Source organism: Vicia villosa, unplaced genomic scaffold, assembly GCF_029867415.1.
Source record: "Vicia villosa cultivar HV-30 ecotype Madison, WI unplaced genomic scaffold, Vvil1.0 ctg.001100F_1_1, whole genome shotgun sequence".
NCBI classification, from domain to species: Eukaryota; Viridiplantae; Streptophyta; class Magnoliopsida; order Fabales; family Fabaceae; genus Vicia; species Vicia villosa.
The window spans coordinates 528,109-551,242 of record NW_026705479.1 but is presented as its reverse complement, the minus strand read 5'-3'; the positions used below and the strand labels follow the sequence as shown (position 1 = coordinate 551,242).

Below are 23,134 nucleotides of genomic sequence, written 5' to 3'. Positions count from 1 at the left end.
AATTTACTTGAATCATGAGTTCAAAATTATCTTCTTAGTTCGTCTCACTCACATCCAAACTCATCCTTTTAACCGTGTTACAATGTACTGGGCCTCATATATTCCGTATTCAGTTCATGGGCCCAACCTTCTTAAGTCCATATCCTATATAAGGAATGTAGCCCATTATGTAATGAACATACAATATACTAATTCAAATTTCATCTGCTTCCTTTTTCTTTTCCGCCGTTTTTCATTCTGCACAATGACTCAAAGCATTGTGTAATATGGTATCAGAAGAATACAACAACATTTCATACTCATCTTCATCCCCATCCCTTCATTCTTGCATCTAGTTCTTTTTCTCTCTTCCTTTTCATGGCATCGGACGAAAGCGACGCCGAATCCATCCCCACCACTGAAACTGTTAAACCTCCCCAAGATCCATCTATGAATCCCAGAAACCCTTACTACCTTCATCCTGGGGAAAACCCAGGAGCTACCATTGTTGCACCTCCCCTGGATGACAACAACTACTACAACTGGAGCAAATCAATGAAACGCGCTTTAACATCCAAGAACAAGATTTCGTTCATCAATGGATCTCTTCCCAGACCACCAGATTCAGACAAGAATTGTGAGCTATGGGATCGCGCAAATAGCATGGTATTATCTTGGCTAAATCGCACACTTTCACCGCATATAGCACAAAGCACGATCTGTTTTGATTCCGCATTCGATCTTTGGGAAGATCTGCGTGAGAGGTTCACCAAAGGCAATCACTTCAGGTTCTCCGATCTCCTTAGAGAAATCCATTCAATACAACAAGGTGAAAGATCCTTATCAACATATTTCACTGATTTGAAGATTTTATGGGACGAGTTAGAAGATCTGCGACCAACACCATCTTGCTTTTGCCCTACACTTTGCTCTTGTGGCCTATCTAAAGCTGTTCGCCATTACAAACACATGGAGTATGTAACTTGCTTCTTGAAAGGATTGAACGACTCATACCACAGCATTCGCACGCAAATCTTGCTCCAAGATCCCCTTCCATCCATCAGCCGCGTGTACTCGCTCCTTGCCCAGCAACAAATTCAAAACACGCCTAACTCAACCATTCTTTATGCTAACAAAGGGAAAGGGCGCGGCACCGGAAAACCTACAATGGTGTGCACCAATTGTAGCAAGACAAACCACACTATTGAAACGTGCTACTTCAAACATGGCTTCCCACCTGGGTATCGCAACAAGAATCCAAAGGACAAATCTGAACACAAACCACAGGCCACACCTGAAGCACTCCCAAGCATCTCTAAGGAAGATTACCAACATCTATTGCAACTTCTTCAACAAACACGAAAAGACACTCCTAAGGATGACAAAACTGCAATATCAGGTATGAATCATACAGGTAGTACACTCTCTAACCCTTCAATCTGGATTTTAGACTCAGGTGTATCTCACCATGTTTGCCCTCATATATCCTGTTTTGCTGATATTCAATACATAAATCCAGTTATCATCAATTTACCTAATGGCACACATCTCACTGTATATTTATCTGGAACAGTGCATATCACTCATTCACTTAGCTTACAACATGTTTTTTACATCCCTAATTTCAAATTTAGCCTTATATCCATTTCAAAATTATGTCACAACTCTGCTTATAGTGTAACATTCTTACACAACTCCTGTTATATACAGGATGTGTCTACCAAGCAGAAGATTGGCCAAGTCACCCCTCTCAATAGTCTTTACATTTTACATAGGATACCTATTTTTGTTGTTAACACAAATACAACATGTAATAACATCATTTCAGATTCTGTTCATAATAAGAATTCCCTTTGGCATCATAGATTGGGACATCCATCCCATGATGTTCTCTCTCAAATGTCTAAAGATTTCCCTATTATAACTGTTAAGAAAATACAACCCTGCCATACTTGTCATTTAAGCAAACAATGTAAACTTACCTTTCCTACTAGTCATAGTATCACTACTAAGTGTTTTGACTTAATACATATGGACATTTGGGGTCCCATTGCTATTACTTCTTTAGATGGCTACAAATATTTTTTAACTATTGTAGATGACTATTCAAGATACACTTGGACTTTTCTCATGCATAGTAAATCTGAAACTCGACTTCTTGTTCAAAACTTCATAGCATATTGCAAAACACATTTTTCATGCACAATTAAAACCATAAGGTCTGACAATGGACCTGAATTCATTATGCCCTCTTTTTATGCATCACATGGTATTTTACATCAAAAGAGCTGTGTAGAAACACCCCAACAGAATTCTGTTGTTGAAAGAAAACATAGGCATTTATTACAAGTTACTAGATCATTGCTCTTCCACTCTAATCTGCCCAAAATTTTCTGGTCATTTGCACTATGCCACACCACATACCTCATAAATAGACTTAGCAGCCACACCATACAAAATAAAACACCACATGAATTGTTATTTAACTCACCACCTTCATTTGACAATCTTAAAGTCTTTGGCTGTTTGGCTTATGCTTCTACACTCACTAGAAACAGGGATAAACTCGATCCTAGAGCCACTCCCTGTATTTTCTTAGGATTTACTTTAGGTATCAAAGGCTATCTGTTATATGACCTCAAAACTAGAGCTTTATTCACATCTAGAAAACACAGTGTTCTATGAAAACCAATTCCCATACCCAACTCCTATTGACACTACCAGCAATCCTGAAAACCAATTGGACAACACCACTATACCTTTTATATTTGACCTTGATGATCACCCTGCCCATACCAATACTCAGCAAACACCTACCAATTCACCATCCATAAATACTCCTAACCAATCACCTATGCCCCAAGATTCTATACACAATACTGAGGATAACACTGAAACAAATCAACATCAGCCTCCTGATAACTCCAATGAAGTAGAAATTGTTAATAATCAGGACAATACCATTAGACATTCTGCTAGGATTAAAACCACCCCTGCCTACTTGAAAGATTTTATATGCACTACTTCCCTTTCATCTCCCATATATGACATATCCAAATACATATCATACAATGGCATTTCACCTGCACATCATGCATACATAACAGCTATAACAACCACATCTGATCCATTAACATACAAAGAGGCCAGTGCTCACAATCATTGGATTAAAGCCATGAACAATGAGATTGAAGCCCTCACTTTGAACAAGACATGGATCATTATCACTCTTCCTCCAGGTAAGAAAACTATTGGTTCTAAATGAGTGTATAAAACAAAATACAACTCAGATGGCACCTTAGAAAGACATAAAGCAAGACTTGTTGCACAAGGATTTAAGCAAATAGAAGGTATTGATTTCTTTAATACTTTTTCACCTGTTGCAAAACTAACCACAGTAAGAATTCTCCTTGCCCTTGCTGCTACTTTTAATTTTTATCTGTTTCAATTAGATGTGCATAATGCCTTCTTACATGGTGATTTGGATGAAGAAGTTTACATGTCACTACCCAAGGGTATGCATGCTTCAGCTCCAAATCAAGTATGCAGACTTCTCAAATCATTGTATGGTTTAAAACAGTCCAGCAGGCAATGGTTTGACAAGCTATCTCAAGTGCTTCTCACAAACAATTACAGACAATGTTCATGTGACCATTCCTTGTTCATACACAAATCTGCCAATTCATATACTATGATCCTAATTTATGTTGATGATTTGCTGATTGCAGGAAATAATCTTGAGATTATTACTCAAACCAAACAGCTCCTGCATACACACTTCAATCTAAAGGATCTTGGACCTCTAAAATACTTTCTAGGTCTGGAGATAGCAAGAAACAGCAAGGGCATCAACATCAATCAGAGAAAATACACCTTAGATCTTCTCTCCACAACAGGACTCCTTGCTTGCAAGCCAGCCAAAACTCCAATGGCAAGAGATACACGCTTGACTGCAAACACAGGAATTCCAATGGCAGATCCAACAAAGTACAGAAGACTAGTAGGACAGCTCATTTATCTCCTCAACACTCGTCCAGACATTGCATATGCCGTCCAACAGTTGAGCCAACATATGCAGGCTCCAAAAGACACTCATTATGAAGCTGCTCTACGTGTCATGCGTTATCTGAAATCTGCACCTGCCCAAGGACTCTTCTTCCCAAGCAACCAACAACTTCAAATTAAGGCTTTTTCGGATTCTGACTGGGCCACGTGCCCTGACACTCGAAGATCTATTACAGGCTACTGCATATTTCTAGGCAATTCTCTCGTTTCATGGAAATCAAAGAAACATTGGCATTTTTCATTTTTCATCTGCTTCCTTTTTCTTTTCCGCCGTTTTTCATTCTGCACAATGACTCAAAGCATTGTGTAATACATCCTCATTAAAATTTCTTCACTCGAACTTTTTTAAAAATCTAATTCCTTTTCTAAAGTCGAGTATCACTCTCCCCACCTTTTCCCCATGGTCTCCACCACCATTGACATATCTTCAGTCTTCTTCTTCTTCCTCTCTTATACCTCGCCACCTCCGACAAACCTCATTCTTTGTTGCCCCAAAATTCTATTTGTCACACCGACCACTTCCTGGGACCGAAGCTTCGGTTATTTCCGCAATGCAGAGTATTTGATCAAAGCCACCAACAGACATAAATAACACTCTAATCTAATATTATTAATTATTGAAGCTTTGAATTTTCATTGAGATTAAACAATTTTGTTTTGATATAAAATGAATAGTTATAATTTTCATGTCAATCTAACCTCTTAAAGTAATAACAAATCTAATCTAACCTTTTTAATTGATGTTAAAGTAAATTTTATATTTTATATTTTCACCCTCTTTCTAAACATTGGCATTTTTACCCTAGTGAATATGAAAAATAAGTAATGGTTTTTTAACAAAAATTTACTCAAAACATTTTTCTATCATATTCAGTATTTTTTTTTTAAGAAAATGATAAAGATTCTTTGGTTTCCTCTGGGTGGCAAAGTAAACCCGACTTGTTGGACATACCGATTTGCTCGCACTTTTGTGTGAGGTGGATTAAGATTTTACGCGCTCACTCTATAGGGTTACTGTTCCATCCCGTCCTGTTTTTTATGCGGATTTTTGTGAGCACAAACATTAACATAAATTATTTATTTTTAGGCTTAAAAAGTGTAGTGCTCGCGGGTTTAGTCCATTCTCATTTTTTTGCGGAACAGATCAAGATTTTTGACCCGCAACCTCAACTATGACCGTTCCGTCCTGCTCCATTTTTTCGCAGAGTGAATTAAAATATTAGATCCGCAATCTCAACTATGACCACTCCGTCCTGCTCCATTTTTTTGCAGAACGGATTAAAATTTTAAACCCGCAATCTCAATTATGACCGCTCCGTCCTGCTCTATTTTATTTTCAGGCTTTTTTAAAGCGGATCTAAACAGGAATGACATTATATCAATAATGTCAATGAGAACAGTATTAATGTTGGTGGGTTAGTGATTGAAAAAATAATGGTAGAGATGAGATTACAGAGAAAGAAAATTGATGAAATAATCCAATGTACAATGATCTAAACTTACTTAATCTAATGATTATTAAATGTCACATGATAAGAGATTTAGTTAATGTCTTATTCTAGAATCCACCATAAATAAAATCTATCTTATTAAATAAATCTATCGGCACATATATCTTTGTTAGTATATACTCTATTGGTAGTTGAAAGACACCAAGTCGTAGACGTGGCAAGGCAAAGACAGTTGAGATGCAAAGGCCAAAACCGTATTTTACCGAAGCTCACAATTTTGCTTGGTTGCCAAGATTGACATGAACTACCAAACAAAAAGCATTCTTTGAGTAAAAAGTAGTCTCAAATATTCTAAAACATAAATCAACCATGTGGAAAAGAAGTCAAATATTCAAGATACATATATTATTAGTTTATACTGTAGAGTGATGACTTCTTAAATTTGCGTGTTAGCCAAGACAATGGAATGCAAACACACCTACCTATATGCTTATATAAATAAACAAATCAGTCACACCAAAAAATAGTAAATATTTGTAGGATTGTAAGATGGCAATGGGAGCTGATATTGCTGAAGTTTATGTGTTGCGAAAGATGCACAAAGAAAAATTGATGAAAAAGAAAGAGGAAGAAGTAAAGAGACCCAAGACAAGCAAGAAGATTGGATCTAAGGCTAATAGATCAAGTGGATGTTTCTTTTGGTTTTCAAAGAAGCAAAGAAGAACAAAACCAATAGAAGACATCAAGGGTTGACAAAAGGAGTTGAATTATTAGACAGTTTGATTGTAATATACTGTGATTAATTCAGAGAGTATTTCTGTATGTTTGAATATGTTAAATTTGTTGTGCCATAATATGGAATAAGTAGTGAAATTAGACAAAGAACAAGTTCATTTAATCATTGCATTGAAGAAAACTTAAGGGTAAGTCCAAAACAATATATCCCTGCAAAATGGTGCACCATGGGATGCCTTACATAGCTAGAAATAGTAGGATTGGCACAACCTAGTGCAATGAAGATGTCATCAACAGAAGCAAAATCATAGCTCCTTGCATATGTTATAAGAACCAAATCAAAAGAGACCAAGACAAATACATTATGACCTCTAGACTGATTTTGGTCCTCCTCATGACATAAGCATAGCAAGAATGTGGTAACTGCCAAGTCTTCGATTGGGAAGTCAAAAAACATAATCAACAAGGCACAATCAAATGATAATAATTGAGAAAGATTAACCATAAAATATAACCGTTACAGGGTATATTAATTCAATAATGTATAATTAACTATAAATACACATGATGAAAGATCAACTAGAAAAAAAGAAAAGAATTATCTGATAAACTAGTACAACAACTAGTGTGTGTAAACAGATGTTCATTCTCTTGTTAGCATGACTACTTATCTCTTAGCCTTCAGTTTGTTAGGGCAGAAGCTTTAGCCTCGAAGATGTACCAATTGAATGTCCTGCAGTGTCAATGCCTTCATTTGTACATGATTGCTGCTTCTGTTCATGAATACCTAGCAGCTTGTTGAGAATGACCAGCAACCCAAATCAAAGGTGTCCCTGTATCACTTACTAAATCTTATGGAACCGATAACAGCAAATCAAACTTCCGTTCTGTTTGATCATACTCATGAGCATAGCAAAGGTGTGGTACCTGCAAAGACTCCGACGATCAAGTTAGTTATGAATTCAAAATAATTTTGGAAAATAAAACAACATACTACCTTAAAATGAGCTGAGACAATGACAAATCCCTGCAACCACATTAAAGGAAAACCATTCAGCAAATTTGTACAAATTAGAAAACATGAAGTATGTCTTTTACCCAAAGTTTTTCAATAATTTCATATAGTCCAATAACAAATTATGAATAACTCAATTAAGTACCGAAAGTTTGTGCAGTTGATGCCTCTACAGCTCCAAAGATAAAGTGAAATATTTATATATCTCCAAAAATTATGTATATTAAAGCTCCTAAATGCTCAGACAAAACTAAACCATATCATCATATAGAGAGTTGAGGTTGATGGTTCCATTCCCACCCACAACATACTAACATTTGTTATTTGAATAAACAATATAATCAAATGCATAGCATCTGTTTCCTACAATCAACCACAATCAACCACATAATACAGGAAGTGAAAACATTGTTAACTAACAAGATGGATCAACTTCTATCTGATGATAATTTCATCCTGTCATCTGTGGATAGTACATCACAAAACTATTTGAGTTCACAGAGTAAACCTTATCTTTTCAACACCGCCAGCATGGCTTGTAACTAAACCAACAACATTCCTCCAAGGGCATTGGAAATTACCGGGATCTGAAATGAATTAAAAACAATATGCAACTTTTCAAGTTCATGTACATCAATATCTATTATAGACACAGTTACTACATGTGGATAATAATGACCAGGACAAGGCACTAAAAATTTCATATTATGGATTTTGAACTCTTTTTTACGAACTAATTAATACAATTAACATATACAATACAGACACGAGACACAACATTGAAATGTAGACACCAGTAATAGTTTGAAAAAATGAATAAATTGAATGTACATATAAGTCTGTGTCAGGAATTAACACGTGTCGAACACCATACACGCCTTTGATAAGAGGTGTAAGTGCTACAGAGCAATTAGCAAATTGATAACACTTTCTATCTATCAGAATCACAAATGTATGAGATTTAATCTAATGAAGTCCATGAAACTCAATACGAAAAATAGATGGGATGCAGACCGAATTATGCTTCCAAATCAAAGATGCTCTGCATCTCTTTCTATATCTCATGGAACTGATCACAAATTACAATAAAATCAGCAAAATTGAACTAAACAAGTGTAGTAACGCAACCAAATTTAATATGGAAAAAATATTGAAATTAGACAAAGAGCAAGTTCATTTAATCGTTGCATTAAAGAAAACTAAGGGTGAGTCGAAAAAACCTATCCCAGCAAAAATGGGAAGCCTTAAATTGCTATCAATAAGTGAAAATGTCAGATTCTAGTAGTAGTTACCCCTGGAAAATGCAAACAAGTATAGTTGATTGATTTCTATTAATGACATAAACAGAACTTAGGAGTTTGAACTAAATCAGATTGTCACAGCAGAATTTAGATTCATATCATTCATTGATTACTATGACAGTTTCCAACTATTAAAGTACAAACCCTATTCAAATCAAACAATGGAAGAAATAATCTAAAGCCAAACTCAAACATAATCAAATGATCATTCATGATGGAAAAATTGAAATAGAAACAATATCATAACATCAACATTAACATTAACATGTATGCATTCTATAGGACATAAACAGAAACATGATTGATTACCATATGAAAGATATGCGCGGGACAAATAATAAGTGCTACGACATAAGAGATATTAACTCTATTATTTTAATATTCAACGACCTCTTCCAAGTTCCTCCTACAAAATCCACAAAGCATCAACAGTGGAAGCATTGAAAAGTTAATAAGCTCACTACAAGAAGACTAACAAAAAGTCCCAAAAACAAGTGAAAAAAAAAGTTCAAATCAAGAAAAGGCTTCACATTTATAGAAAAATGAAATCACCGATTGAACCTGAATAATATGTTGAGCACAAGCAAATCAAACCAAACAATTGAACTGATTTTAATCCATTCATGAGATGAGCATAGCAGGGGTGTCGTACCTACAAAGTCTCCGACGATTATCACTTCAAAATCAAACAATGGAAGAAATAATCTAAAGCACTCAAACATAATCAAACGACCATTCATTAAGGAATAATTGAAATAGAAACAATATCATAACATCAACATTAACATGTATGCATGCTATAGGACATAAACAGAAGCATGATTGATTACCATATGAAGAAATGCGGGACAAACAATTTAACTGTTATATCTCAGTAAGGGCAACGACATGATAGATATTAACTATATCATTTTAATAAGCTCATTAGGACAAGTAAAAAAGTGTTCAAATCAAGAAAAGACTTGACATTTTTATAAAACAAGTACATATTAATTAGAAAAATGAAACCAACGAATGAACCTGAATAATTTGTTGAGTACAAGCAAATCAAACCAAATGAAAAGAGGGAAACAAAAGAAGGACCTCAAGATTGATTTTGACCTATTCATGACATGAGCATATCATAGAAAAGGTGTGGTACCTGCAAAGACTCCGACGATCAAGTTAGTAATGGATTCAAAATAATAATACTGGGAAATAAAACAACATACCTGACAGATGATCAAGAATGAAAGCAGAAATGCATAATGAATTGAAAGGAACAATAAGTTTAGAGTTACTATCTAAATGACATCAAGATTGCAATTTTCCTCTTTCTTTCAGCGTCGATGGCTTCTTGGGTGTTGTTAATGAGACGATACAGTTCCAAACGCATCTCACCGAGCTCAATGATTTCATCCATGAATTCTAAGCGTCTTTTGAGCAGTGGTGAGGGAGTATGATGTGGTGATGATAGTGCGATCATTTGAGGAGGAATGTCATCATCTAAAAATTGTAACTTTCGTTTCTTATTAAGTTTTGGTGCCGGTGGGGGTGACGGAAATGAAATGTGAGAACGTGGTGATGAATGTGGCGATTCCATCAGAAGCAGAATTGACTACAGCAAGAAGAGAACAGAACAAGATTGAGAAACAAGATTGTTAGAGAGAGAAATGATTTGATAGAAGCAACGTTGTTGTTTCTTTGTTTGTATTTATAATGTTTGGCTTCGCGGATTAGGGCGCAACGGTACTATCATATTCGCGGAATAAGGCGGTGCACCTTTTCTTTGTAAAAATAGTTTATCTCTCATTAAATCATTATTATTATTATTATTATTATTATTATTATTATTATTATTATTATTATTATTATTATTATTATTATTATTATTATTATTATTATTATTATTATTATTATGAGAAAAGGGGTGATGCACTGACGGTGTAAAAAAGTTTTACACTGTCAACCAATCACAACCTTGTTAAGCGCCAAGTCATACTGTAAATTTTAAGTTATTGATATGATATGGCAGAATAAAATGTTTTTATTGGATGACAGTGTAAAGATTTTTTACACTGTCAGTGCACTACCTTTTAACTCTATTATTATTATTATTATTATGAGAAAAGGGGTGATGCACTGACAGTGTAAAAAAGTTTTACACTGTCAACCAATCACGACCTTGTTAAGCGCCAAGTCATACTGTAAATTTTAAGTTATTGATATGATATGGCAGAATAAAATGTTTTTATTGGATGACAGTGTAAAGATTTTTTACACTGTCAGTGCACTACCTTTTAACTCTATTATTATTATTATTATTATTATTATTATTATTATTATTATTATTATTATTATTATTATTATTATTATTATTATTTTTTAAAGACACTGTCTCATATATTAATTATGTTTGAAATTGTTACAATAATTTGGTCTAATCTCCCAGACGCTGTTATTATTTTCAATGGCTTGTCTAGCTAACATATGAGTTTAGGGGTCTTTGACGAAATTTCAAATTTATTTTCTGAATTCGGAGATACATTTCCAAACACACCATATTTCATTTTTTAGGAGTGTTTTTGAAAATTCATCTCCGAATTACTTTTTTGTTAAGTTTTGGGCTTTTCGGAGATGAATCTCTGAATTAAGGTTTATACATTAAATTCACGAAATCATTAAATTCACGAAATCTCTACTTTCAAACTCAAACACCCAAAACCCCCCAAAATGTCTATTTTCAAAACTCACATCAACTCATCTCTTTTCATTTCAACCCCTAATATCAACACATTTCAACAACTCTCAAAGTTCCAAATTTGAGTAAGTTTCTCAAAATTCTTTTTTCTACTCTGCATGTGTATAAAAAGTTATTTATAATTATTTAAAGTTAATAGGTTGATGTTGAAGCTTTAAAAATGATAGTTGCAGGTTTTTCGGTAGTGCATTTCTCAAAACACCTCTGAGGAGTTTGGGATATGCACTTCCGAAATTATGCCTGAGTTGTTTTTTCTTTAAATTTTTGAAACATGTTCTGGTTCCTTTCCTTTGAGTACTTATTATTCTTTTTTCAAGAAAAATGGCTGAGATCTCGAACAAAATTAGAATCGGTAGGCCAACCTAAACTGCATTCGCTCGATGTGAGAGAACTAACCAGTCTACGAGGGTTCGAGGACGCGGTCAGGTACCACAGGAGGAGGTTGAGGGAACATCTACTTCTACTCCGAGGAGTCATTTGTCACGTGCATCCTCATCTCCGGATAATGTTCATGTTCCAGAACCCGAGTAGGGATGGCAGGCAGACCCAAACCCGCGGGACCCATCCGAACCCGAGTCAACGGGTGAAAACCCTAGTTGACTGTGTTTGCTTCGGGTGCCACTCGATATTTTGGGTGCGGGTTAAGGTAGTATAAAACCCGCACCTGAAACCACGCTCGCTTAAACTTGAAATTACATAAGTGCCCCTAAATATATATAATTTTATGTTGTATTTTAATGTTGTTGTATTTTATGCCCCTAAATATATTTTAATTCACGGTGTTTTTTCACCCGTTTGGATTGATGAAAAATTTCAATGTTGTTGTTGTATTTTATGTGTTTTGCTGCGCGTTCGAGTGGAAAATACCTGAATCCAATGGGAGTGGGCGTGGGTGTTATCTTGCCACCCGAATATCTTTTGGGTTTGGGTTCGGATTCAGATGGTGATTTCGGGTGCGAGTTTGGATAGTGTGAAACCCGCACCCGACCCTACCCGTTGCCATCCCTAAACCCGAGGAGGTTCATGTTCCGAAATTCGTGCAAGTTAACCCGACATATCCAGGAGGGTCTTCTGACACCTCCCTCTTGATCTACTACTCTAATCATGTCGTTCGACATGTTTCCACTTGACAGGTATATTATTTATTACACTTTTTATTTAAATGATTTACGCACAAATATGTTAAAATTGATATTAATATTTATCTTTACAGGAACGGTTGCCACTAAAATCCGTGAACCACGCGTAGAAAATATTTGATTTGTATCATCCTAATGCGGATTGGTTCGGGGAGGCCATTCTTGAGTTCGGACTTGTCGGACTTTATTGTTCTGGTTATAACACTATCAGTTACGGCATGCAGGGGGAATTTGTCGAGAGATGGCACAATGAGACATCATCTTTCCACTTTTCTATTGGGGAGATGACGATCACACTTGATGACGTCACCTGCCTGCTACACCTTCCTATTAGAGGTAGGTTACTTAACCACTACCGGATCACTCGTGACACCGCCAACGAATGGATGGTTGACTATTTGGGAGCTCAATCGCAAAAGGCATCTGAGTAGCGTGCCTCAACTAATGGGGCTCGTGCCAAGTTCTCATTCTTGAAGGACCTTTATCACGACCACCTTGTTGCAGCACCTGATTTCGAGACTGAGGGTGATGACTTCTTTGTTCAGTATCACTGTCAGTGTGCTTTGAGGTGTTACTTCATATTCTTGGCTGGAACGTCCATTTTTATGGACAAAAATGCAAACTACATGGATGTAACATACCTCTGATACTTCATGGATTTAGATAAAGTGATGGAGTGGAATTGGGGGGCGGACTGGTTGGTATACTTGTATCAAAAGCTGAATGAAGCCTCTAACTAGAGGACCAAGTAGTTGGCAAGCTCTCCTACACTGCTGACGGTACTTTTCATTCTAACCATTAAATTGAATTTACTATTAATAATTTGTTATTACATGACTCTTATTTTTCTTTTCAGGGATGAATCATTTCCCAATTCCACTGCATTCATGGTTTTGTTCTTGATCCGGCGTTTAGGAAGGAGATGCCGAGGGCTGCCATGTATCTCCTCAACATAGAGAATCAAGTTGTGCTGCCATTCAGGGTGTATCTTGATTGGAATGTTCATGGTGACATCCAATAGACGTCGTTCGAGGATCACAGGGAGATTATCCCATTCGACTCCATCTCATTGTACTCCGGGTGGCTGGCATGTGGGAGTGACACCCTGGTTAGGTATTTTCCTGAGTGATGCATGCGGAAGTTTGGCTATGTTCTAACCATACTCAAATCTCCATTTCATGTTGCTCTTGACACCATTGTCCGTCGGGACCTTGATGGTATGTTTGAGGATTGGGACATCACATGGTACCAGAGAAGTATCAGATGATGCAATAATTCAACAATTGGCATTGTGTAGAGGGATACCTGGCATGATTCTACACAGTGTCACACCTTATCATGACACCAGATGCTCCCAGACATCCACCTAGGTGTTTCATGTGGAAAATGGTAAACAACCGCTAGTCCTCCCAAAGCCTAAAAACTAAGGGGCACTTGCAGGATCAACTAGTTGATCCTAAGACATGTGCTAATGTAACTAAGTATAACTTCTCCAATTCAACGAAAAATTAGACTCTGTAAGAAACGATTATCTCCAAAGCGTTGAACAAGTATGGTTTTCCACAAAAAGATATTAATGTAACTTGACTGAGGGTGACTCGTGACCGAAAAAAAAGGTATAACATTTAAAAGAGATACACCAATGGAACCACTGTCGAAAACATGGATAACGGCGTAGAAGAATTGTTCAAAAGTAACAGAGACTAAGACAAGATTTTCAAAAGGAATAATTGAAAAGGAAGGAAATTGCATTGAAATAAATGTGGTGATTCACATACATTAGCACCCTTGAAACTCTCTGCTTCCTTACTCTTGGAATGTGAAGTTTTTTTACAAGTGATTTAGTACAAGTGAACACAGAAAATCCTTCGTTGGACCTCTTATTTATAATAACTACAAACTAACTGCCTACAGACTAAAACCTGCTAAATGTTTGACATGTCTTAATATAACTGCTCCCCACGTCTTTGGCGCTTATTTTGAAATACTCATACGTAACTGCTGGTGCTTTCAAATTTCAAATTTATCCCGCTCAAGTGTCTGCTTCGAGGCCAACCTCCAGCACATAAATATAATTGGAACTTTTTTACAAGTCTCAATCTTCAACGTGGTCAACGGACACACTTCGACTATCTTGCTTGGCCACCACGTCGACTTCTCCCTTTACTACCTTATAACTTTCCCTGCTTATTGTCGACCTCAATTACTTACAAATTGCACTTTGTAGAAGAAAAATCCCTTAATTCATATGACCCTTTCCTTAAATGCGCCACTCAAATACCTTAAAATATTTTTAAGGTAACACTAGGCTAGCTCATGAGGAGATTTTGGAGAACCGAAAAGTCCAGGATGACCATACCAATGATGTCATACCGATCTGTCACCTGATACAGTAGATTGAGCAAGAGGCTTTGGACTTAGATATCATTGAGAGGGGCGGACCTGAGGCGGTGGCCATCGTAAAGCGGATGGTTAGGGATGCAGCAAGTGAGGTGGGATACATGAGGCAGAGGAGGGGGCCATGGGGTGAGGATTAGGCACACGTAGTAGGCTATGCTTTTTTTATTCCACAATAATTTATGTATTATTTTTTTATTCAAGAAGAATATATTGTGTTTATTATCGTTTTTTATTTCTTATCATTTTTCATTTGCGTTTCTATTATCGTTTTAATCTAATTATGTATCAAAACTTTGATGATTAAAAAAAACATCACTGTTTAGGGTTTCAGAGATGCATATCTGAAATACCTTTCACAGGCAATAAGGGTGCTTTCTGAGATGCATCTTCGAAACAACCTCTTTTGTTGTGCATTCTGTAACACCCCAAATTCTACCCCGCAATTATAAGTGAAAATCAGAGTGCATTAAAAAAATATTCATCAAATGATGGGATGTCACATTTTGACTTAACCAAACAAACATACTTATACTGTATTTAATAAAGATACATAGCATTTAGAACAAAACTTCATTTACCACTTACAACTTTAACTTATAAATATCTTTCACTTCTACTTAAAAACAAATGTCAACATGGATTACAACAATTAACTAATAACAACTAATCCCCCAGAGTGCTACGTATCAGAGCAATAGACACCAACTCGACTTGCCATAAAGCAACATAAAAACTTCATAAAGTCACTTCGAACATCCATAGCTAATCTTGAATACCTGCCCATTTCCCATGGTAGAGGAAATATCAACAAAGGGGTGAGATATCTTACAATATAACGAAATGCATGATAAATAATATAGGAGATATAGATCATACATAATTTTCACCACTTCGCATCACATAACATCTTACAACAATTTTCATCAAGTCAAAATAACTTACCAATATAATACAACTTTCACTACGGGAACAATGTCATTAATCAATTAAGACAACATATTCAAATTCACAATTACACTATCATCACGTCACAACAAACATATCATCGTCTCAAGAATTCAAATCACATAATCAACTCATGAAACAACAACAATGTCAACAATCAACCATGATAATATATGTGATTCACAAGTAAGATTCCGATACATCACAACAAACATCTCATCATCAAGTCATCACATCACAACAAACATCTCATCATCAAGTCATTACATCACCACAAACATAATCAAATAAGACTCAAATGCAATTCACATGTGACTCGACTTATGAAAATGCATGTGGTACCATTTGGAGTAAAACTCTAAAAAAACACGGGGATCATACATTATCACAAATATATAATGTGTAACTTGGAGAAAAAGTAGAATGATATAAAATTGTTACCACTAAGAGGGAACAACTGCGAGTCACGGTCCTTACCTTCCACAGGCAGCCGTCTCTCAGTCTATGGTAGCTGTACGTCAGTATAGCCGCTCCTCAGTTGTACACGTGGATACGTGTGGTATCTGATAAGTATCTCAAGTAAACAACATTTGTGTGCGAGGAGCTGGTGTCCACGAACAGCTGAGTGCCTAACAAAAATAAGAAGTAACATCTCAGCACCCGCTTCCTGTGTATGTCCTTCTCTACTGGGTCATCAGCAGCCTGCTGTGCCGCAAGGAGCTCGGCCTCGTACTGCCGCGTCTAAGAAATTTTACCTCTCCGTCCCAAAAATGTCTGGCTGAATAATCAGCATACCATGTCAACAGGGATAAATCTGAAGGACCCACTGGGTAGCCCAAAGGCTCCTCATGCGCATAAACCTCCTCGTGCAGCTCAGGAGGTGGCACCAGAGATCCAGCATCGGCCGGAGGTGGCACAAGAGTAGAAGAAGTGTCCCGACATCGTCTGCAGGCGGAGGCGTCTGTGAGGAACCCTCACCATCATCCCGAGGCCTCTAAGATGAGGTTATAGATATGGAAGGCCCCTCAGCTGGGACTGGTGTAATAGGTATCTCTGCTGTAACGGATGTATCAGGTGCATCTGTGGAACGAAGGATCCATCAGTCACATGTGACAGCATCTGCATATGTGCACGTCGCACAAAGGCATACTGTGTAATCCTCCAAGATATAATGTGGTCTGGATGGTCGACCATAATGTCTGCATCGTATTACAAATAAAATCGAGTTAGATACAATTTAGTAATTAAAAAGAAAAGGAAAAAACAAATTTACTTCCGTAGATGCAAATACATAACTCTTTCGTAGATGTATCTACGGAACAAGCTAACATTTCAAAAAACTTGGTTTGTTCCGTAGATGCATCTGCGGAACTATCTAACGTCTCATTTGTTCCATAGAGTCACCTACAGAACGTTCTGAAACTCCAAGGACGCAGCAATGACGTCTGTCACTGTTCTAGAGGCTTAAAACCCTCCATTTTGGCGGCTTGATCGTCCATTTTACACATTCAAAAATACCTACATTGTCTCTAAACTATGTTTCTAAAACTATTCAATCATTTCTACACCTAAAAATTGAATTCTAACTATATTACGGGAAAACTAAAAAATAACTCGAAAAGTCGAAAACTTACCGATTAAATTGAGTTTTGAAGGAGACAGAGTCTGTTGATCGTTGATGTTGATGTTCCCTGACGAACTCGTGAGAAAATAACGAAGTTTGGTGGAACTTTGATTTTAGATGTTTAGAGAGATTGAGAGAGTAGAAGTTGAAATGAGAAGAATGAGGGAGGAGAGGAGTCTGGCGCGAGTTTAACATTAAATTGTTCCGTAGATGCATAACTGGAAGAAATCAGTAGATGCACATACGAAACAAAACAACTTTGAAACAAAAGAAAAAGTGCTTCCGAAGATACATTTTCAAAAAACATGAGACATTTTTGGCAACGCACGTATAGTGCATGCGAGACTAAGGGGTAGAGTTAGAGATTCTCTTTATTTATTATAAAAAATATAAACAAAAAGAAATAGAAGGCCAGAGTAAATTATTAATTATAAAAAAAAATCATAATTTAAAGAGCTTAAAGGTAGTGCACTGTCAGTGTAAATTTTTTTACACGGTCAGTACATCACAACCCTTAAAAATAAATACTTTATAAACGTTTACAAAAATTAACGGTTTGGATTTTATTGACAGTGTAAAACTGCTTTACACTGTCGGTGTATTTCCATTAAATACTAATTTAAAAAATAACAATAATTATTAATTTGTTGATATGCAAAATAAAATAAAAAAACAATGAAAAAGATACGGAGGGCCTGAGTATATTTTATGGAATGAAATAAGTAATGTTTATATCCAAAACCAAATTTACTCATAAAAATCACTACCAACTTTTTTATATTTCTCTCATTTTTTTTTGTTCGTATTCCAAGTTATATTGCTAAAAAAAAATCTTCTTGTTTGTTTTACTTACATTTGTTAAATTCTTACAGTTAAACAGTTACGTCACATTCTTGCAATCGCAATTTTCAAATTAGAAACTAAAAACGAAAAAATGGCGGGACCTGATCCCTCTCCTCCAACGCTCTTTCTTGCAAACTCCAAACCCGTTGCCGGAGCTCCCGTCGCCGGAAAATTCAGCCGCGGTGAATCTGGAGAAGAAGATACCACGCAGCACCACTCCGGTATCCCTTTCGCCATATCCCTCAACCTTCTCTCCGATTCTTGGAATTTCCAGCCCGATCGCTTTCTCCCTGTACGAACTTTCAGCTTTATAATTCGTTCAATCAAAACATATACAATTCGAAGTTTATAAAGATTAACCGTAATTTGATATTCGATTTTTGTAATGGTGTAGTTTTTGACTGAGAATACGAACTTCACTGTGATCGGAGTGATTGGAGGACCTGGAGTTGGCAAGTCCTCTATAATGAATGAACTTTATGCTTTTGATTCAACTTCTTCGGGTTAGTTTAGTTTCTTTACTCACAAATGATTTTAGAGTATATATTCAAATTGTGGTTAATTCAGACCGCAACAACCGCAATCAGCATCGCAACATCTGTTACCAAAATGCAAAAGCCTTTATGCAATACCTTAGTAGTGATAAATTTAGTATTAAATAGCTTAATGCAAAACAATATAGGTTCGTTCAAATTGTTCTATGCTATTGAATTATAACCACCATAAATGTGTCCTTCAATAGATTAATGCATCAAGATTTTGTAATTCTTATGATAATTTGTGGACTTTTTTCTGAGGAGTAAACTATGTTATGCATTTTTTTCTATGGACTAGAATGAGTTTTTACTCTACTTTAATGATTCTATTTATTTGAACATTTGTTAACTTTGATTTGATTGATATCTGGGCATGTAGTAGAGATGCTACCACCTTTTGTCATCGAATCTAAAGAGGAAAGAGCTATGGCAAGGCATTGTTCTAAGGGCATTGAACCAAGGATATCGGCTGAACGTGTTATTCTTCTTGATACACAGGTTTTAACCATGATAACTTGATGCTCTAAATGTTTTCTTCATTTTCTTATTTGTGTAATCACTTGATTCCTTGTATTTGTAGCCTGTATTCAGTGCTTCTGTTTTAGCTGAGATGATGGAACCTGATGGGTCTTCAACAATTTCGGTGATGAGTGGAGAATCTTTGTCAGCTGAATTGGCTCAAGAGATTATGGCTATTCAGGTAAACAGTGACTCCCGAGCAGAGAATACTTTTTCAATGAAAATATAATTCTGTGTATAAACTTCCAATCATGATCACAATTGTCCTTTTTTTAAACTTATTACCGACCGCTGTGTCTGATCAATTTGATCATGCTGGGATGCTAAAAAGAATCTTTCTAGCTTGCTGTTTTTCTAGCATCCACATGTCATATTCTGCTGGTGGTGTCAGACGGAGTCCATGATGACGACTTGTGGCATTTGATGTCAACGGTATGTGCAATGCTCTTAGTTTGCTTATGATATTTGCAGATGCTTCATTGTTGTGTTTGATGCCTGTGTCAACGGTATTGGTTTCATCTTATACTATTTAATGCATTGAAAAGGAATAACCATGCTGTGCTTGTTATAATATATAGGCTGACTTGCTGAAGGGTGACATTTCAGACCCATCCTTACTGTCTTCTAGCTCAGGGCTTGTTGAGAAAGATAGCAAAGTTCCTGAAAGGGAATACATCGCTACTCCTGTTTTTGTACGCACAAAGTAAGAAATTTCTTTTTTGCAGAAAAGAATTGGCATAAATTAGTCATCAAATTGAAATTATTTTACAATCCGAATCAGATTATAAGTTTACACTGTTTGACATTGTATGTATCCACTTCATTACCGAATAGGAAAAAGGTTGTTGTATAGTGAAGCACTCACATTAACTTTATGTTTACTAATACAGGCTAAGAGATCAAGAGTTGACTCCTAAAAATATTTTGCTGCTGAGGAAGGAGCTCATACAGTATTTCAAAACATCCTCTTTTGTTACAAAAACTACTAGAAACCATCCTGATGAGCAAGTTTCATCTTCTAATAGGGATACAGATTCTAACATGCTAAATTTGTTTACGATCCCATGTAAAGAAAAAAAAGAAAATCCCAGAGCTGAGAGTTACATTTCTGCTCTAAGGAAAATACGAGATCAGGTAACTCTTTCTATCTCCATGCAAACGCCACATGTGCGGAATGAATATCCCATAAATACTTCCCTATATGATTTATTAAGTTTTTGTTGTTGCTGTAAATATATTACCTCCTTTCTTGCTGACCAGTTAGTATTAATAATCTATAGAATTTAGGACTTATTGTGATATGTTTTGTCAGATTTTATCAGTGAAGCGGTCATCTTTCATGAGACCCGTGTCTGAGCGTGAATGGCTAGAAAGTTCAGCCAAGATATGGGACCAGGTTAGAAACTCCTCAAAGATATCAGAATACTGTAGATCACTCCAAGATTCTGGTATGTATTGAACATAGAAATTTACTGAGGTTAGAACAATTCACTAATATCTTGTTGTAAATTGATCATACTCGTATATGAATCTCACATTTGCTGTGCTGATTTTATGGCTGATGAATACAATCCTATGCTTAATCTCTTAAAAAGAGTTGGATGGTTCAGATATATTGTTTTGCTCATACTCAAAGTGATGTAAAATTTGGTGTGCTCTCATGCTGCTATCTTGACCTGCAATCTTAGCCATTAGCATCAAGCAGAAATTACCATGAAAAACAGTCACAAGACAGGGCAGAAAATTATAGAAACAATGCCGATACTACTATTTGTGTCCTTGTTTGCTTGAAATAGAAACAAATGAATAAACTATAGAAGACATTTAACATATAAGGTAACCCCACAATCCTAAATAAATATTAAGAGAAAAGATAAACAGGAAAGGCTATCTTTGGCAAATGGCCCAAAAATTAATAATTCAATAAGAATCCATTCTAAATGAGCAGAAAACCAATGAGTTTTTTAAAGTGAGAGAAATACTCACAATTGGATCTAGACCAGCCAAAAGCTTAGATTCTCCCTATCAAAGACATATGATAGCCCATCAAGAAGTTTTCTGAAACAAAAATATCAATTAAAGACAAAATCATTGTCAGCAAACATGCATGTGCTCTCAAACTTGTTTCTTGGACTGAATAATAGAGAAGAAAAAAGGAGAGAAGTATAAAATCAATAAAAGAATATGAAAAGGGAAACGAATTAAGAGACTGTGCATGGAGAAAGAAAATGAAACTGTGTTTGATGTAAGGTATGCAGTGAGATACCGTATACTCTCGTCCAACGGTGATGTATGTAGTCGTCGTAACCAGACTGTAATACAGCCAAACAACCCTGCACAACTAGTTTGTATATCATCAAAATCATAAAAAAGATAGGGAAATGATATTGGGAAGATAAAAGAGATTTCACAAGAAGAACTATTTTAAATTTTAAGAACAGAGTTTAAACAAAGTGAGAAAGAATTCCGAATAAGTCCTGCCTTTGCCAGCAAACTTGGGACTGAAATGCTTCCAGGTCCTAGCCCCAACAAATCATTAGGAGCAGCTCCTGCTAAAAAGTCTCCACCTTGTTTCCTACCGCAACTGCACTCATAAAAACTAATTATCTTCACCACACCACTAGAACTGAGGCAAATCAAACTCACGGCTTGTAATCTTTCTCAACATATGAGAACTCTGAATGAACAAAATAATATGATGATGTTATACATTACTATACATACCCAAAAATGATAGAGGCTTGAACAGAATTCTTTGTTGCATTGTTGGATGCCAAATGTAGTTTGTCTTCAATAAAAAATCCAGAACTTGATGTATTATCATCTGAGGCGTAATCAGCAAAATAAGGACAAGGATCCTTGGAATGTTTGCAACTGGTATTTGGATTACACAACTGATGACTGCAAGGGAGATGCCTGCTGGTGATTGACAATGATGGACTATATTGATTGAAATCCCTATCCTGCATCAGAGATGCTCCCATATACGAGGGAGCATCTGTCAATCAATCATTGAAAACTGCTAAATCTACTAAGGTTCTTATCAAAGAAGTCCAAACAAGAAAAATTATAGTGTATTTTTTGTCCCTTAATATAAGGGGCCCTTGATTAAGGGACTGCTTAATCCCAGAATCCCCTATTCTCACACGACAAATGATTCACAAAATGAAAATAGCATCCAAGTTAATAAAGAAAATCAAGAAAAAAAATACAAAACTTGAACTAAATGAAGTAACAATGAAGCTCTTCATAACATCACAGAAATGGAAAAGGTTTGAGAAATAAAAGGCATATGAAGTTCATGGCATCCACATACCAACACATTGTAGTTATCAGCTGAGAAAGGAGCACATTCTATGCAATCACAAGGAACCCAAAGCCGATTACTGCCAGTGTCCAATGCAACAAGAAATGAAACATTCGGAGTCCCAATATAAATCCATGTGTTATGCAACCTGAAATTCCATAAAGAATTAGGCCCAACATCTCATTTACAACCTTCTTCAACATCAACTTTTTGCATATTTCTAGTCATTTAATCAAATAAATATTTGTTGGTTTGATCTTGTACAAAAAACATCACATGACTTCAATCTGTACATTTCAAAAATGACTCCTAAGATAGGTATGGATTTAAGGTGAATAATGTCCCCACTTATGAGCAATGTTAAGGTCATATATTGTCTAATGTAGGAGCCTTAACATACTCCCTCACACACAGGACTCCACATATAAACCGTGAAAATAGATGGTAGGTGGTCCGATAGCAAAAATCTGATAGCGGGTGGTCCAAGAAATCTTAAACAAGACTAAGATACCATGTTAGATTATGTAGGTTGGGT

General features: G+C 36.1%; 1 protein-coding gene and 1 long non-coding RNA gene across 2 annotated transcripts; one reads left to right on the top strand and one right to left on the bottom strand.

The window, feature by feature from the left end:
- The first annotated feature begins 18,328 nt into the window (after nucleotides 1–18,328).
- LOC131633252 (uncharacterized) lies at nucleotides 18,329–20,751 on the top strand. Its single transcript, XM_058903958.1, has 8 exons — nucleotides 18,329–18,529; nucleotides 18,632–18,740; nucleotides 19,156–19,271; nucleotides 19,354–19,473; nucleotides 19,635–19,724; nucleotides 19,871–19,995; nucleotides 20,183–20,426; nucleotides 20,605–20,751. Exons 1-8 carry the CDS (start codon nucleotides 18,329–18,331, stop codon nucleotides 20,749–20,751), a joined length of 1,152 nt encoding a protein of 383 aa, XP_058759941.1.
- A 29-nt stretch (nucleotides 20,752–20,780) lies between these two features.
- On the bottom strand, nucleotides 20,781–21,822 carry LOC131633253 (uncharacterized). Its single transcript, XR_009293272.1, has 3 exons — nucleotides 21,559–21,822; nucleotides 21,279–21,350; nucleotides 20,781–20,968 (listed from the first exon to the last, which is right to left on the bottom strand). It is a non-coding gene; the product is annotated as an uncharacterized LOC131633253 (long non-coding RNA).
- Between the last annotated feature and the right edge of the window lie 1,312 nt (nucleotides 21,823–23,134).

Bases quoted from the DNA above. Each gene is read 5' to 3' on its own strand.
- LOC131633252 (XM_058903958.1), top strand. From the start codon at position 18,329: ATGGCGGGACCTGATCCCTCTCCTCCAACGCTCTTTCTTGCAAACTCC. The intron at 19,272-19,353 runs GTTTTAACCATG...TTGTATTTGTAG, and splicing joins TTATTCTTCTTGATACACAG to CCTGTATTCAGTGCTTCTGT. The intron at 19,996-20,182 runs GTAAGAAATTTC...TTACTAATACAG, and splicing joins CCTGTTTTTGTACGCACAAA to GCTAAGAGATCAAGAGTTGA.